General features: G+C 41.6%; 1 protein-coding gene across 5 annotated transcripts in view; it reads right to left on the bottom strand.

Annotated features, from left to right (window-relative positions):
- FGGY (FGGY carbohydrate kinase domain containing) overlaps positions 1-17,342 on the bottom strand; it is a 532,436-nt gene that overhangs the window by 72,375 nt on the left and 442,719 nt on the right. For all 5 annotated transcript variants that reach the window (XM_027852828.1, XM_027852830.1, XM_027852831.1 and 2 more), the window contains one exon: positions 13,560-13,654. In XM_027852828.1, the coding sequence (XP_027708629.1) occupies positions 13,560-13,654 (95 nt within the window). The remainder of the gene's footprint in view (positions 1-13,559; positions 13,655-17,342) is intronic.

Raw genomic sequence — 17,342 nt, 5'->3', positions numbered from 1 at the left:
GTTCAAGCTTAGCGATCAATGTATATTTTATAAGGAAATGGTGGAGACGAAGCAACTCAACAGTGTAGGCTGCAAATTTTAGCACCTACTGAATGCCAAATACCACGTGACCTAGTGGCTAGACATATATCAGAAGCTCCCTTTTTTTTCAGGAACTATTGTGACAAATCCCCTTACCTACAAAAACACACCTCAAAACATCCTCGATAACTCAGCCAGTAAACTGGCCTACTACCAGCCATGATGCCAGACTTAACTGTTGACCACAATTGCTGTGCACAACACTGATTCACTCAAACTTAAGGACATCTTTAATAGATACTTCCATATAGATCCTTATGACTTCCAACCTGAGCGATCAAAAAGCTTTTGAAATAGAGACTTGTCAGAAGAAATCAAAATCATGTGAGAACAAGATGAGGTAACTACATATCAGGCCTTTTATTATCTCTGTTACTGGAGTTACCAAGGGTGCTTTCAGTGAGCCTCCAAAAGCTAAGTTTGCATTCTAATACTTTCACTCAATTAAAAGGTATTTACTTTACCTATTGGTGCAAGAGAACATAGAAAATTCAATATGAAAGGCTAATAGCAGGGCAGTGAGATGTCTCAGGAACATTTCTATCTGAACTCCATTGAAGAAGGGATGATGATGTTGGTGATGATGATTATATGGTACTCAAAAGTTTACAAAGTGCTTTACATACATTATTCAATTTGAGCCTCACAAAAACCCTATGAGATAGGTGCTACAGGTATTATCAGATTCTTTTTACAGAAACTGGAACCCAAACGAGTAAAATGATTGGTCCATGTTCACACACCTAGAATTATTAAATGCTGGATTTGAACCTATGTCTTCATTACTCCAAATATAATGCTCTGTCCATTATGCCATGACGTCTAAACTATAGAAAATGCTTACCATAACAGAAGAACAGAATAGAATATCCTAAGAACGTGAGATATATCATAGAATAATAAGATTATAAATTTAGAGGTGGAAGGGAATCTTTGAGTTCATCTGGTCTAACCCCATGTTGTGGTTCAGAACACTAGTAGAACTGGAAAATCTTGAGTTATTGGTCACATTCCCAAATCACCAACCCAGATTGTTGTGAATCAAGAACCAATAGAGTAGGTTGAGGGCAGTTTGCTAACTTTGCTCCAAGGTGGATTGATTTGGAACCCATATGAAGGTCCTTTGGACAAAGAGGATATAAAAATGGCTTTAGGACTATGGAAAGAACTCCTAGGAACCCAGGAAACTTCCTTGCCAAATGACTTTAATCTCCTAGTCGATAGCTTTCACTTGTTTTCACCTCCCTGAAATAAACACTTTTTTTTTTTATTACTTTGAGGATTTCTTTTCCTTGGGGGTAGCAGACTGTGTTTTCATTAAAAGAATTGTGTATTTGAACCCCTGGGTTCTGAGTTTCCCATGGCGCTAGACATGGAACTACAATCAGGACGACTACTCGTTATACAAATGAGGAAACTGAGGCCCACAGAGTTTAAGTGACTTGTCCAAGGTTCTCAAAATAGTAAACAGCAGTTTGAAAATTAGAACGCAGGTCCTCTAAGTCCAAATCTGGTGCTTTCCCCACTACATCATGCTTTATCTTTCCAAAACTGAGAGATTCCTCTTTCTGATCACAGCCTCGTAAATTTCTACCTCTTCCGTTCCTTCCCTCCTGCTTTACCTATTCTTTGCCTTAACTCTGACCTATGGTTTCTCCCTAAAGTTTCTTTACCCATCTTTGTTATCTCAGTCCATTCCTTCAACTTAGGCACTATGGGCTGCCACCTTAACATGCCACTGAAAACCCACTAACCACCACGCTTGAATATTTAAACCCATGACTTGTGCTATTTAAAATCAGAGGGAAGGAAAAAGCAGGATTCTTTCTATCAGCATCACCCTGGGCAAGTCATTTTGCTTCTATAGGACACAATCTCCCATCTGCAAAATGGGAGGATTAGACTATATGAATTCTGAGTTCTAACCAGCTTTTGAGAGTCAATTGTTAAATTCTTAGTGCAGAAATCAGAGCTTGACTTATGGTTCTATTGATTATCTAAACTTAAGAAGGTGTTAATAATTCAGATTAAGCTTAAAAGTGGGTATGCATACACTTTTTTTTTCCCCCTAGAGAGCCTGGTTGTTAAACATGTAATAGCACACTCTCTATTGCTCTGTAAGCAATGCTTGAGCTCAGTCACTAATTAGTAGGAGTCATTACTAGACTGGAGGCCTAGTGACTGTAGAATAATCACTACTACTACTTTAACCACCACCACCACCACCACCATTACTATTACTACTACTGCTGCTGCTGCTGCTGCTACTACTACTACTACTACTACTACTACCACCACCACCACTACTACCACCTTCACCACCACTGTTGCTACTACTACTACTCTACTACTACTACTATTACTACTACTACTACTACTACTACTACTACTACTACTACTACTCCTTATAATTTATATAATACTTTAAGGTTTGCAAAATGCCTTACATCACCTTTGAGGCTCACATCACCTCTGTTTCCAGTTCTAGAACCCATGATTCTATGATATAGGAATGAGGAGGGGCACAGGTCAACCCAGGGCATATACTTGGAGATTTCAGTGATCTGGAACGTCACCATGAAGGGGTGTTCCTACAATGCTGTCAGTTACTTCCTCTTTGCAGTTAGGGAGCTATTCTTCTGAGTTCCCGTGCCTGGGTTGATGGATGAATCTAGCACCTAGGGCTTGCAGATTTTTTTTAACCTTCCTTTCATCTTTCATCAATTATCAAGGGGAGTCAATGTCCATGAAATGAAACCCACACTAAGCAAAGAGCGTTTTTAGAAAGAGAAGACAGGTCTAGTCTCCCTTTTCAAAGCTTAGCCTGGTATAGTGGATAGGGATTTTGAACTTGAGGTTGGAAGTACTGGGTTCAAATCCTTCCTTAGCCACTTACCAGCTGTGTGATCTTGAGCAAATCATTTAACCTTTTCATGCTTCAGTTTATCCATCCATAAAAGGAGGGCAGAGGGTTGGACTTTTATGGCTCTAAATTCATTTCCAACTCTCACCGAATGATCCCATGTATCCTGCCTGGCCAACTCATTTATCCCCTCTTCCTCAGTTTTCTTGTCTGTAAAGCGAGATGTTTGGGTTCCATAGCTTCTAAAGTCCCTTCAAGACCTAAAGCGATGACCCTATGAAATCCCCAAATTAAGGATAAGGAAGACTAGTCAGCCAGGTTAGGAAACTTTTTGAACTTGCTGGGATGCTATATCAAGTACTAGAGTTTCTGGGGCCACCAGCCTAGTACATTGTGTGAGCATTACATTTTCCTTAAAAGACAAAAGAAAATGGAATTGGTAGAGATACTAGCAAGCAGACCTTCCCTTATGGTTTATATTACAGGTACACATTTACCTAGATGGAAAAATGCACTAGTGAGTATCCTTGTAGGGGGATGGTAGGTAGACACTAGGAAGCCTCTCGGTGACAGTGGGATGTCTGCATGGAGGACATGGCCATATGCTGTCTTCACTAGACTGTTTACTGATACCTGATACAAGGTGACATCTATTCCCCTCACGATTGGGGGGGCCTTTCCTTTTGATGCTTTCTTGCTGTCTATCTACTCAATAATCCTTTGGCAATCCCAATCTCAGGGTCAAGAGTGGCATTTCTCTTGTTGCCAAGATCTGAAACTGCCCTCTTTACTAGACAGTAAAAATGAAAGGAAAACAGTATGCATTGGATGATAATTAGAAAAAAGAAAACTACCTAACTGTGTTGGAGAACTGAGGGCATTTAGCCTGGAGAAGGGATGGGGGCATAGGCTCTGACTCCAAGTTTTTGAGGAGTCGAGAGGAAGAGGAATCAATGTTGGTCTTCTCGGGCCTACAGGGCAGAGCCTGGTGGAAGTTGCTAAGAGGCAGATTTAGGCTGGAAGTTAGGGGGTTTCTTAACAATCAGAGTTGTCTGAGTGGAGTGCTCTGCCTTGGAAGGGGATAGGTTCCCCTTCCTTAGATGTCTTCAAATGGAAGCCGGTGACCCTTTGCCAGCTTTGCTGAAGAGCCTTCTTTCATTGGGTCTAATGGCGATGTCTGTAAGAAGTCACATTCCTCCAGGGGTCTTGTGTGAACCCATTTCAAGGCTTTTGAGATTATGGTGGCTTCTCAGAATACACTTTATTTTTCTCCCAAGTCAAGAGTGAAGCTGACAAAGGCATCCTTAGTAGGTGGAGAGGACATTTTGAGCACTGTGGTTTAGGACCAAGTGGTTTGGGAGGCCGTTGTTGATTCCCATAATTCTAGCATCTAACTATGATTCTTTCCCAGGTACACAATAAGGGTTCATTAAGCACCTGGTGGGACAGATTCCCAGGGTAAGACAGCTGTGCCCACATCTGTATGCAAACTGGAATCCGTTTCTGAAACAATTCCCTTCTCTTGTCTGGGCCTCTGCAAAATAAGTTTTGACTAGGTGGTCTCCAATGACCTTCTCTTGTGAACATCCCTTTCGCTCACTCCTGAGTGGATTGGTGGAAGTCAAAGCATGCTAATGCATAGTGGAGAAGACGAAGAGAGAGAACATTAACATATGGGAGAATTGGCAGTGGGTTCCTGGGCAATGCTGTACATTAGCCAAGTCTTGAAGGGAACCAAGGATTCTAAGATATGGATAGAGTTATGCTTTAGGAAGCCGTGAGAAGTAAGAGGTTGAAAACCAAGAACCAAAGTAAGGTGGTGATCACGGGAGTGGAGAGAAAGGTTAGTTGGCTGGTTAGTCAGTTGGTTGTTGTCCATGCTCAAAGAGGACCAAAATGATATCACTAAATGGTGTCAAGGTACAGTGTGTCTGGCCGTGGTTGATCACACAAATACGAGCTTAGAAGACTCTACCACAGGAGAGAAAGGAATAGATTTGAAAAATGCAAAGGAGCTAGAATCAAGACTTGGCAACTCATTGGAGGAGTTGTGAGGGAGAGTCAAGCATTAAAGATAGCTCTTAGATTCAGAACCCAAGGACTGGGAGGATGATGACCCCTCAAGAGTAATAGGGAAGTTAGGGAGAGGAGTGAGTGTTTGGGGAAAGACAGTAAGCTCCATTTTGGATATATTCAGTTTGAGATACCTCCAAGACATCTGATTGGAGATGGCTAATGAGCAATTAGTAAAGACTGGGGAGATGAGAGTAAAACAAGCTTACCCAATAGGAGTGGTAGTTGTAGAAAGAATACACAGGAACTGATCAAATATAAGCTAACTTCCTAACTACCTCTATTATTTCCCAGACTTAAATACATCCTTCTCTGGCCACTGCTATCTGATATGCAATGTGATAAACATTTATTAAGCACCTACTATGTTTCAGGCACTGTGCCAAGCACTGGGAATACAAATAAGAGGAAAGATAATCCCTTCCCTCAAGAAGCTTATAATCTAATTCAGAAGGATGATATTCAAAAGGAAACTGAAGAGCCAGGGAGTACCCTGGGTGTAGCAGCAAGTGATGAGATCTGGTGACAAATGGAGCTGTTTAGCAGCAGCAGCAGCAGCAGCAGCAACAGCTAGCATTTATATAGCATTTTAAGGTTTGTGAAGCATTATCCTATTTTATCCTCATGATAACCTTGAGAGGCAGGTGCCCTTATCCCCATTTTACAGATAAGGAAATTGAAACAGAACTTCAGTGACTTGCCCAGGATCACACAGCTACTAAGTACCTGAGACTGGATTTGAACTCAGGACTTCCCAACTCCAGGGCCAGCATTGTGCTGCACTGTTTAGCTGTCTCTAAATCTTTAGAATATAAAAACCTAGAGGGCAGGAATTGCCTGGCTTTTTGTATTTGCATCTCCAATGCTTTGCACAGTGCCTGGCACACACTAAACAAGCAACATGCATTTATTATGCATCTACTGTGTATACTGGGTATACATTATGGAGTGTTGCTGTTAAAGCAGCACCAAAGAATGAAAAGTCCCTACTTTCCATGAGATTATATAGGAAAGCGCTTAATAAATGTTTTCTTTTTCTCATTCATACATTCATAAGCTCCGTTTATGTGCTTATTTATGTTAATTTCACAGGGCTATGGGAATAGAACAAAGACAAGGTCCCTGCCTGCAGGGAGCTTACCTTCTATTGAGGGGACAGACTTGATAAGTAAAAGAAAAACTCAAGCACCGAAGGCACATTTAGGGAAAGAGAAGTCTGCCTTCCAGAAGTGTGGAAGTACCTCAGTAGCCAGAAATGCAAGTATGGAGGACATCAATCCCCCAGATCCTTGATCAAGAAGCCAAGGGGTAACTATGGGATGAAAGGATCTATCTTATGGAAAGAGCTTCTCCACAGACTTTGAATCTGCCTAACTCTGCTGCTCAGTCAGCTTCTCCCATTTTAGCCCACTGTGATCCATCAGCAGCTCAATGTCCATCCATTCTGCTGTTTGAAGTGCATCCTGGCACCACAGGAAGAGCTTTGGTAAAAGGTGCATTAATAGTGTAAAAAAACCAAGCCAACCGAGTGATTAATTTGACCTCCTTCAGTATTGTGTTTACACAAGTTGGTTATATAGCACTTAATTACTAATTTACCCTACTTAAAAACAAGAGTGCTTTCAATTTTTAATGAGATGAGGGAAGAAGTCGCCCTTACTGGACAGGGAACAGTTATTTTATTTCCTTCTCTTGTTTGGCTCATCCAACAAATAACATTTCCAAGGAAATGCATCCTTCTCTTTGGGTTCCTTTTTTCCCAACCCTTCTTCTTGACCTCCTGGGTTAAAGAGAGATGGAAACAGATAAGACTCACTTAGTAACTTGCTTTCTTCAACCTCTAACCTTAGCTGGTTGGACTGGAAACAACTGTGAAACCATGTACTAAGGAATTAATTCATTTGTGCTATCTGATTTGGCATCTGGAGATGCCTCCTCTCAGGGCCCCTTGGAGGCAGTTGGATTTTCACGACAGTGTTTGCAAGCACTGCGGTTCAACATCCCTGGTGACTGCAACTAACCCTTTCCTGGGCTTGATGTTGGACGGTTTCAAGCACAGAAGCCTGACATCCTGGGATTGATCATTTCTAACAAAATTTTATAGTAGGAACTGAGAAGGAAGATTGAAAAGTAGGTGTTAGAGATTCTCACCTGCAGGTTTCTAGTATGCTGACCATCACCTGTCCTTTTATGACACAAACACATTCTATCCACTTTTCAAATACTCATGTGGCACCCACTATGGGCACACCCCCCCACACACACACACACTCAGTACCCACAGGTTCGTCAGTTAAGTACCCAGGACTGTAACTACTGTAACAGGCTCAAGGGTATATCACATTGTGTTGAGTATCCATCTAAAACTATGGCCCATAAATCTCTACTAGCATGCTTCCCATTAACAGCCAGTAGACCCAGTTATCTCGTTACTAACATGGCAGAGAAACAGAGTTACAGAGTTATTCTCCTGATAAACTTGGATTGTACTCTCTCACTAACATACTCTTCTGAGGAAGAAATGGGAACAATATAATTGCCATGAGGCACACATGTAGGAAACACATATGGCCAAGCCAGCTCACCACTCAGGAACTTCAGGACCTCAATACCCTGTCTCTCTAGAGTCCTCACAAAGGTCCTCCTTCTCCTCCCACCCCAAGCACAGTATTGCTGTCTGTCAAGTTATTCATCTAGGCTCCCAGGGGCCATTCTTCTCCATAGCTTGATGTTTGACAGTCAAGGCTGGCTCTCTTGAGTCCATAACTGATTCCACTCCCTCAAATAATTACTGCTCTATAGCCATGTCTATCTGGAGGGTGTGGCTCTGGTCCCTCCACTGTGCTCTGAACTCTCCCAAACTGACCATCAGTTTCGAGATAGGGTGTCTACTTCTGGGAGAGTAGCTCCATTTCTAGATAGCAGACAGAAGAGAGGAGGGAAAAATTCCTTCCTTGTCCTCCCCCATGTCTTTAGAAATCAACTTCACCGGCTGACCTTGGCTTGGCTTGCCTCCAACTGTCCTAAACTATACATTTCAAATTCTTCCAGGACTTAGCTATTTAAATCCCTGCAGAAGTGTGGACAATTTCTGTTCATGTAAAGAGGTTGCTCCCTTCTGGCTCGTTAGAAAAATCTGTTCAGACTTTGTACAGGGATCACCAGGTATTATGATTGAGCTAACACATTAAAATCTCTTCATCTGTAACTATATCCCATGGCTACATTAACTGAAATGAGCAGAGAGTGGAGGAAAAGAGGTATCAAATCTACCTTCCTTTCAAAATTCCATTAACTCTTGATAATGTTCAACATCTTTGTTTAAAACAAAAGAAAACATATGGATGGACTTAGAACAAATATGAAGGAAATGCACAGAATGTCAGAGTTAGAAGGGACCTAAGATCTCTTTTAGTCCAACCTATGATTAAACAAGAATCCTTGACAAATGTTCAGACAGCCTCTGATTGAAAGTGCTCCAGCAATGGAGAGCCCACCACCAAGTGCACAGCTCATTTCACTTTGGGATAACTCCAATGGTCAGGAAGTTTCTTTCTGACATTAATCTTCTATTTATCCCTCTGAAATTTCTACCTATTGTTCTTGGTTCTGATGGGCCAAGCACAAAATGTCTAATGCCTCTTTCACTTGACAGGTCTTGAAAGAGTTGAAGACAACTAGAACATTCCCCTTACACTTTTTCTTTCCTGGGCTAAATTTTCCTAGATTCTTTAATTAATCTTTATGAGGGATGTATTTAAGTTCTTTCACCATTTTGTTTGCCTTACTCTTGAAGCTCTCCAGCTTGCCAATATCATTCTGAAAATTTGATGCCAAGAACTGAACACAATACTTCAGGGCACAGCAAATACAGTAGGACCACCATCAACTCCTTATTCTTGAACGATACACATCCTTAAAGCAACCCAAGCTTCATATTAGTTTTTTCGGCCATCATATCGTACCGTTGCTTCATATTGAGACTGAAGGCCACTAAAAGCCCTTGAGGTTTTTTTTGTTTTGTTTTGTTTTTTTCAGACAAACTACAGTCCCCCCACACCTTCCCCACTGTGTATTTGTAAAATGGATTTTTTTAATCCAAGTATAAGATATTCCAATTATCTTTTTTTTTTCCATTTCACTTTATTTGATATAGCCCAGTGTTCAGGCAGCTTAGTATAGTGAGTTTGGAGAATAGAGGTTCTGGCTTCAAATCTTATCTCTTAAACTTAGGACCTATATGAGCTTGAGTCAATGAATTTACCCTCTCTGGGTCCTCAACTATGAAATAGTGGGGAGGGGGAGAGTTAGATTAGATGATTCAAGTCCCTTCAAGTTCTAATCTATGAACCTGTTAGGATTCTTTTGAAGCACCAATTTACATCTGAATTATCTTGGGAGCTATTGCATTTCCCAGTAAGCAAGTAAAAAAAGATCAGCTTTCAAATCATAGAGGAAGGAGGGGCAGCCTAAACACATCCTTAACTGGCGATTTCTGCTCTGCATCATCCAGAGCTACCTTACTCAGGCCAGGACAATAATGAAGCCATTATTTTTTTTTTCAGCCTCATACTTGAGGATGCCTTGTTGAACTCCTCCAACCAAAGGCTCATTCACAGACTTCAATGCTAGCTCCATGCATTCCAAGAATCTGAATTCGACTGTTTAATTTTTTTTCCAGTTTTCTGGGCACTCTTCCCAATCACAGCAGATTTCTGATTAAATTATGGCCTGTTGACCTGTCTTTTGCTTTTATTTAATCTTATGGACTTAGTCATAATACTGACTCTCCAAGAGGCTAGTAGATTTCCATGGGTGATCCTCTCAACCCACACACTTATGGTGACCAATGTATGAACAAGCCCTTTGGTAGTACAATGTGAGTTTCTGTGGAAAGGTCCAATGTATTACTTTATATTTTCCCTATTTTTATATTTATATATATATAGAGAATATATAAAATATATTTTCACACACACACACACATATATATTTTTTCCCCTAGTCCCTTTCTTTCCCTTCCTTTCCCTTCCCTTCCTTCCATGTCATGTTATTTCTTATTACTTGCAGGGAGTGAATGGTCTCTCACTAGAGATCTTCAAACCCAGGCTGCATGACTAATCATTCAGTGTGTTTTTATTAAGTATCAACTAGGTGCTCGGTACAGAGGATAAAGGAACGAAGGCTGAAGGGGCAGCTAGGTGGAGAAGTAAGTAGAGCTAAGCCTAGAGTCAGGAAGACTAGAATTAAATATGATTTCAAACACTAGCTGTGTGACCCTGAGCAAGTCACTTAACCATTTTGTGCCTCAGTTTCCTCATCTGTAAAATGAGCTGGAGAATGAAGTGACAAACCATTCTAGAAAATCCCAAATGGGGTCATGGAGAGTTGGACATGACTGAAAAATAATAAAAAGAGTTCCTGCCCTCAAAGAGGTCATGTCTAGGATTTATCACATGTCCTAAAAGTCTTAGATCAATTTTAAGCTATTGTGGGGAGTAGGTAGGGGGCACTAGATGACCTAAGGAATCCCTTTCAACTACTCTGTGTGTGTATGTAATTACCCATGTACATGGGGCATTTCATGCCCCCATCTCCAATGTTCCCTTTGCTCCCCAGAATATGAGACCAAGGACATTTTGTTTTCCCAGTACCTGCCATTTAACAGACAATTAATGCTCATTAATAGACTGATTCCAATTTAGATATTGATTCTGACAAAAATGGAACCCATTTATTTAAAAGAGGGAGGTGAAATGCTTGAACTACCTCACATGATGAGGCAACAACAAAAGGAATTTGGGGTAAATTCACGCACTTTGGAAGACAAATCTATGGGAAGGAGAAAGAAAACTTCATGAATCCTTCAAGGGGAGAGTAGTTACCTGAGGCATTGAGAAGACATTCTGCTATCTGCACTGATGTCACCCTTCAGCGAATTGAATTGGAAGCAGAGCTTTGCCACAGATTATATCCAGAACTAGCAACTTTCCTTCATGGGTTTCTCAGGGAAAGAAAACCCAGGATGTTAATACAGATGTGGCCAATAACGATCATGAGAGGAAGGCCTGGTATCGAATTTAGAAATAAATCTTTCCTTAAACCACCAATGGCTCACTCTGACTTGGTGCCCTCCTCTCATGTGGTAGATGGGGAAATGGATAAGGGGCTCAGAAAATTCAATCAGGAAGCCAAATGTATTCCCTAATCATTCAAGAGCAGGACCTTTTAGCTCCAGACAGAAATGCTTATAGGCATTAACGGGCAAGCAGCCGCAGAAGAAAGCTGATGGCAGCAGAACCCATGTGATGGAGAGGGGATCACTGGAAACACAAGCATGGAACTTAGAGGTAGAGAAAGAAATCTGTGTGGAAAACAAAAGCCTCAAGGAGAGCCTTGGAGAAAAAAGCCACAGGTTAGGTGTCCTCCAGACCCTTTTACATGTGTCTTGTCCTTTCTTTCTTTCTTTCTTTTTTCTTTCTTTCTTTTTTCTTTCTTTCTTTCTTTCTTTCTTTCTTTCTTTCTTTCTTTCTTTCTTTCTTTCTTTCTTTCTTTCTTTCTTTCTTTCTTCCTTCCTTTCTTCTTTTTCTTTCTCTTTTTCTCTTTTTCTCTTCTTCCTTCATTTCTTCTTTTTTTCTAACCTTTTTTCCTTTTTCCCTTTCTTTCCTTTTCCTTTCTTCCTTTTTTCTTTTCTTCTCTCCATTCTTCCTCTCCTCCTCCTCCTCCTCCTCCTTCTTCTTCTCCTTTCTTTCCTCCTCTTTACTCTCATAGATGAGTTTTTGAAGGAGCCACCCAGACCCTTCCTCCAGGTTTCCTGCTACTTTCCTATGAGGATGTGCTCCCTCCTTTTCACTTCCTTTTCTGTTTGACATGTTCTCTCCTTGGGAGGTAAGGTCCTGACTTCAAGGATTGCCCAGCCGCGCTTGCTTGAGTATTGATCCCCAGTGCCTAGAGCTGTCTCTGTCTCTCTGTTTCTCTACCCTCCTCCTTCAGTTCTCTTCTACCTCTGGAAGATCCGATGGCCCTGTAGTAGCGCTAACAAAGAGGAAGAACTAAGCAATAGTGTCCATGGCGGATAAATAGTATTCATTACTTTGGACCCACCAGCAATGTTTGTGTGTGGGACGCAAAGCAAGAGGGACTGCAGTATCCATGCACCAGAGGGAGAGAGAGAGAGAGAGAGAGAGAGAAAGACAGAGAGAGAGAAAGAGAGAGACAGAGAGAGAGAGAGAGAGAGAGAGAGAGAGAGAGAGAGAGAGAGAGAGATAAAGGAAAGGAGAGAGAGAGACAGAGAAAGAGAAAGGAAAGGACAGAGAGAGAGAGAGACAGAGAGAGAGAGAAAGGAAAGGAGAGAGAGAGAGAGAAAGGAAAGGAGAGAGAGAGAGAGAAAGGAAAGGAGAGAGAGAGAGAAAAAGAGAGACAGAGAGAGAGAGAAAGAGAGAGAGAGAAAGGAAAGAAGAGAGAGAGAGAAAGAGAGAGAGAGAAAGTAAAGAAGAGAGAGAGAGAAAGGAAAGAAGAGAGAGAGAAAGAGAGAGAGAGACAGAGAGAGAGAAAGGAAAGAAGAGAGAGAGAGAAAGAGAGAGAGAGAGACAGAGAGAGAGAAAGGAAAGAAGAGAGAGAGAGAAAGAGAGAGAGAGAGACAGAGAGAGAGAAAGGAAAGAAGAGAGAGAGAGAAAGGAAAGGAGAGAGAGAGAGAGAAAGGAAAGGAGAGAGAGACACAGAGAGAGACAGAGAGAGAGGAGGAGGAAGAGAGCCATGCATGTATAAGTAGATGATAAAGATGGATATAGGTAGAGATTATATGTGTATATATACACATAACTATATATATATATGTGTATATATATATACATACATATGTATGCATATATTGTATATTTGGGCTTTGCTGTACATGTCCAGATCACCTAAAATGGAGGCATGATATATATGTGTATATATACACACGCATACATATGTGTATATAATTTGTTTTATATTTAAACAACCAACATGACTAGAGTAATTTAAGGTTCACAGAAGGTTTTCTTCACACAAACCCAATGAGGACAGTTCTAGGGGTATTTAGAATGATCAGACTGAGGCTTAGAGGGTCACAAACCTAGCAAATGTCTTATTTTAAACCCAGACCTTCTGGTCTCTTGCTCCACATGGGCTCCCAGCTGGCCCGGCCCTTGACCAACCACTCTTATACCCCCTTCCCTTGTCTTCTCCCCTTCCCCATCAACCATTCCACTCCATATGTCATGGCATAGCACAACAAAGAGATTTCTGAAAATGCAGAACAAGGAAGGGTATGTGTTTATGTGTGGGGTGTGTGTGTGTGTGTGTGTGTGTGTAGGGTGGAGACAAGATCCAGGGCCAGCAGAAACCGAGGTACCTGAGGCAGGAAGACTCTGTTCCTCCTTGGGCTGAGGCCCCTCCTTCTTAATGATAGCCTTGCCAGTGTTTTGCAAACTGTCAAAGAGCCCAGAAAGGCTGTTGACAGCCAGAGAGCAGAGACAGGCCCTGGGCCAGGCCCTGCCCCTGGGCAGGCACGTACCTGGACTGAAGTGAAGTCCCCAGAGGCACAGGCTCCCAGTATGGCAGCGCCCACCAACACAGACTCCACCTCTTGGGAAAGGACGATAGGCAAGCCTGGACAGGACAGGGAAGAGCTCGGTAAGAGGCAAGGAAGAGGGAACAGCAGCCTCCCCCTCCCCAACCTTGCCCCCCAACCTCAGGGCAAACAGCAATCAGGGCTCAGACAATCCTTCCACTGTTATGCTCCTAGAGATGCTCAGGGCTGAAGGAGCTCCCTGCCTGTGCTATTGGGTCAGGAGCCCAGGGGTTCATGCGTGGCATCTTACATCTGAAGCTGGTAGAGACCTTGGAGGCCTCCAATCCAACAAGCCCATTTTACAGATTAGGAAAATGGGGGCCTGGGGGCAGCTAGGTCACGCAGTGGGTAGAGCACCGGACTTGGAGTCAGGAGGATGTGAGTTCAAATCTAGTATCAGACACATGACACTTACTAGCTGTGTGACCCTGGGCAAGTCACTTAACCCTGAATGCCTCACCAAAAAAAAAAAAATGGGGCCTGGAGAAGAAACTTAGATTTGTAGGTTCCTAGAGCTGGAAGGGACCACAGATGCCTCTTGCCCAACCCCTTTATTTTATAGTATGGAAACTGAGGCCCAAAGAGATTAGCAGTTTGGAGGCAAAGCAGTATTTATACCAAATTCTTCTAACTCTAAATCAAGCCATTTTTTTTAACTATACCATGCTGAAATTTGGTTCAATTCAATTCAGTAAGCTTCATTTGAGCACCTACTACGTACCAATCGCTTGTCTAGGTGCTAGAGATACAAAGACCAAAAAAACAAACAAACCCCCAAACAGAAAAAAAAATGATAACAACTCCTTTCCTGGGGGGGCAGCAGGGCATTGTGGAGAGGGCATGAGACTCTGTGTCATTGAGAACTGGGTTCAAATTCTACCTCAGACATACCATAGCTATGCGACTCGGGCAAATCATCTAACTCCATTGTGCCTCAGTTGACCAATCTGTAAAATGAGTAACTGAACTCAATGGCCTCTGAGTTTGATACAGGAGCAATCAGAAAAAGAGGAATTGCGGGAAAGCGACAAGAACTGAGCTTAGATTCCAAGAGAATCTAAGTGAAGAAGGAAGGCATTCTAAGCATGGCAGTATGACCCACCTTTCCAGCTTTATTTCACGTTATATGCCAGTCAAGCCACTGCATGAGCCATTCCTCAAACACAACAATCCTATTTAGGTGGCTTATCAGATACAGCCCTGGATCTGGAGTCAGGAAGATCTGAGGTCAAATCCAGCCTCAGATACTCACTAGATATGTGACCTTAGGCAAGTCACTTAACCTTTGTGTGCCTTAGTTTCCTCATCTGTAAAATGGGGACAATAATACCTCTCAGGGTGGTTGTGAGGATCAAATGATTGTAAAGCACTTAGCACATTGCCAGGCACATAGGTATCACTTAATATTTGTTCTTTTTCCCTTCCTACTTGGAGCATGGTAGGCATCATATGATAATGATGTTACATTTGTAACAGCACAGTGCCTGGCACATAGTAAACACTATATAAATGTTAGCTCTTATTTCCCACCTTCATCCATTTGCTATATCATCCCCCATGTCCAGGACACACCCCAGCCTTCCTCATCTCTATGTACTGGAATCCTTTTCTTCTTTCAAGGCCAACCAAGATAATTGTACATCAATTATTGGAAACTTTTCTTTACATCAAGCTTAAGTTTACCCTTTTACTACTTCTATTCGTTGTTCTTAATTATGCCCTTTGGGGCCAGCTAAAACAAAGCTAACCACCTTGCACGTGATAGCCCTTTAAATACCTGAAGCCGGCCAATGCATCCCCACTGAGCCTTCTCTTCTCTAGGGTAAATCTCCCCAGTCTTCCACCAAGAGTCATACGGCATTATCTCAAGGCTTTTCACCACCCTCCTTACTTTCCTGGACATCCTCCAGCTTGTAAGTTTCCTGCTGGCTGCTGCCATCACTCCAGCCTCCTGAAGAGTATTAGGACCAGCTCAAGTTTTGCCCCAAGAATTTACAGGGCGTGAAATCCTGGCAATTTTCTGACTCCATCTAGAAATACCATGTGGCCATGCAACAGAAAGATGGAAATTGTGTTGTGGAAGTTACCTAGGGATGAAGATTTGTAGGTGGTATTGATGTCGTGTAGATGTCGTGTAGACAAGGGATTCCTGGATAATAATTAGTAGAAGATAAAAGTAGCAGCCCATGAGGTCATGACTGGGTATTGAAGCCAATGTAATTAGACTAGGGAACACATGAAAAGAATTGTGGGTATCTGGGCTCAACTTGACCATTTGGGTAAGTGTATGTGTCATTGGGTAAGTCAGTCTTTTGTGGCCTTAGTTTTTTTTATCCATGAAATGAAAGAGTTAGACTAAATAATCCCGAGTCCCTTTTTCATCTCTAGCTATGACTATGATAATGTGCAGAGCACTGGACTGAGCCAAGAACACTTGGGCTCCAGTCTTACTGCCCATGTGTCCCTTGGCTAGTGGTTCTCAAAGTGTGAATCCCCAGGGGGACCCAAGACTCTCTGACAGTGGCCCATGAGATCCAGTCCATTTTCATGATAGTATTAAATCATTATTCTCCCATTAAAATACTCCTCCCTTCTACATGAGGCCAGATACCCTGCATTCCATTTCAACCAAAACAATATATCACAATAGATGAAATGCAGAAGCAGATATGAAAAATCAGCTGTCTTCTATTAAGGCAGATATTCAAGAGATCTACAAAAAATATGGAAAACAATGTCAATCTTCTCACTAATTCTTTGTGGGGAAATATATTTTTCATAAAAAATATTATTTATGCTAATGTGTAAGAAGTTTAGTCTTATTTTTAAATGGATTAACAAATGAATATTTTAAAATGTATGAATTTTAATTTCTAAATATCAATAGATATAGCCCTCATAAACAAAAGCTCTTTGAATCCTGAATAATTTTGAAGGTGTAAAGGGCTTACAGAGGTGGAAAGTACACAGATGGTTTAGAATGCACATATTTTCCGATTTTTTTGGAGGTGCTAATTAATTATACTCATTTTTCCTCTTCTTTCTTTCTTTTGTTTAAAAAAGTGCTGTTTGTTATATGGTCTGGCTTAATGGAGGTTGATGAGGAAGAACATTGGGAGAAAGTATAGTGATATTGAAAAAAAAAAGCCAAATCAATTAGTAGAAATTTATCCTTTTTCCAAATAAGAGTATGAAAATGTCCTGAGACCAAAAAGTTTGAAAACTGCTGTCCTAGGGAAATGACTTAACTGCTCTATGTCTCAGTTTCCACATCTCCAAAAAGAAGGGATTAATTAGCTCTAAATCTGTAATCCTCTAATATGGTATAGTGGTTAGAGCACTGGGTCTGGAGTCAAGAAGATCTGAGTTCCAATCCTGCCTCTAACACTCAGTGTGTGACCCTGGGCAAGTCCCCTAACCTCTGTTTGCCTCAGTTTCCTCAACTGTAAAAAAGACCCATAATAGCACCTATCTCATAGGGTTGCTGTGAGAATCAAAGGAGATGATGTTTGTAAAGTGCCTAGCATAGTGCCTGGAACATAATAGGGGCTCATTCTTTTCCCCTTCCAGACAAAACAAAACAAAACAAGATGGTCTTAAGAGATATCTCTGTTCTTTGTTTTGTGAAGTCTCTCTTTAGGAAAGATTCTCAAAAGGGATCTCATTCCATGGCAATAGGGAGGAAAACAGGAGAATAAGAGACGAAGTGTGGATACATTTGGGTTA

Source organism: Vombatus ursinus, unplaced genomic scaffold (genome assembly GCF_900497805.2).
Source record: "Vombatus ursinus unplaced genomic scaffold, bare-nosed wombat genome assembly UNPS02009824.1, whole genome shotgun sequence".
Classification (NCBI taxonomy): Eukaryota; Metazoa; Chordata; class Mammalia; order Diprotodontia; family Vombatidae; genus Vombatus; species Vombatus ursinus.
The sequence above is the reverse complement of the archived record's forward strand: the minus strand, read 5'-3'. Positions and strand labels throughout refer to the sequence as shown.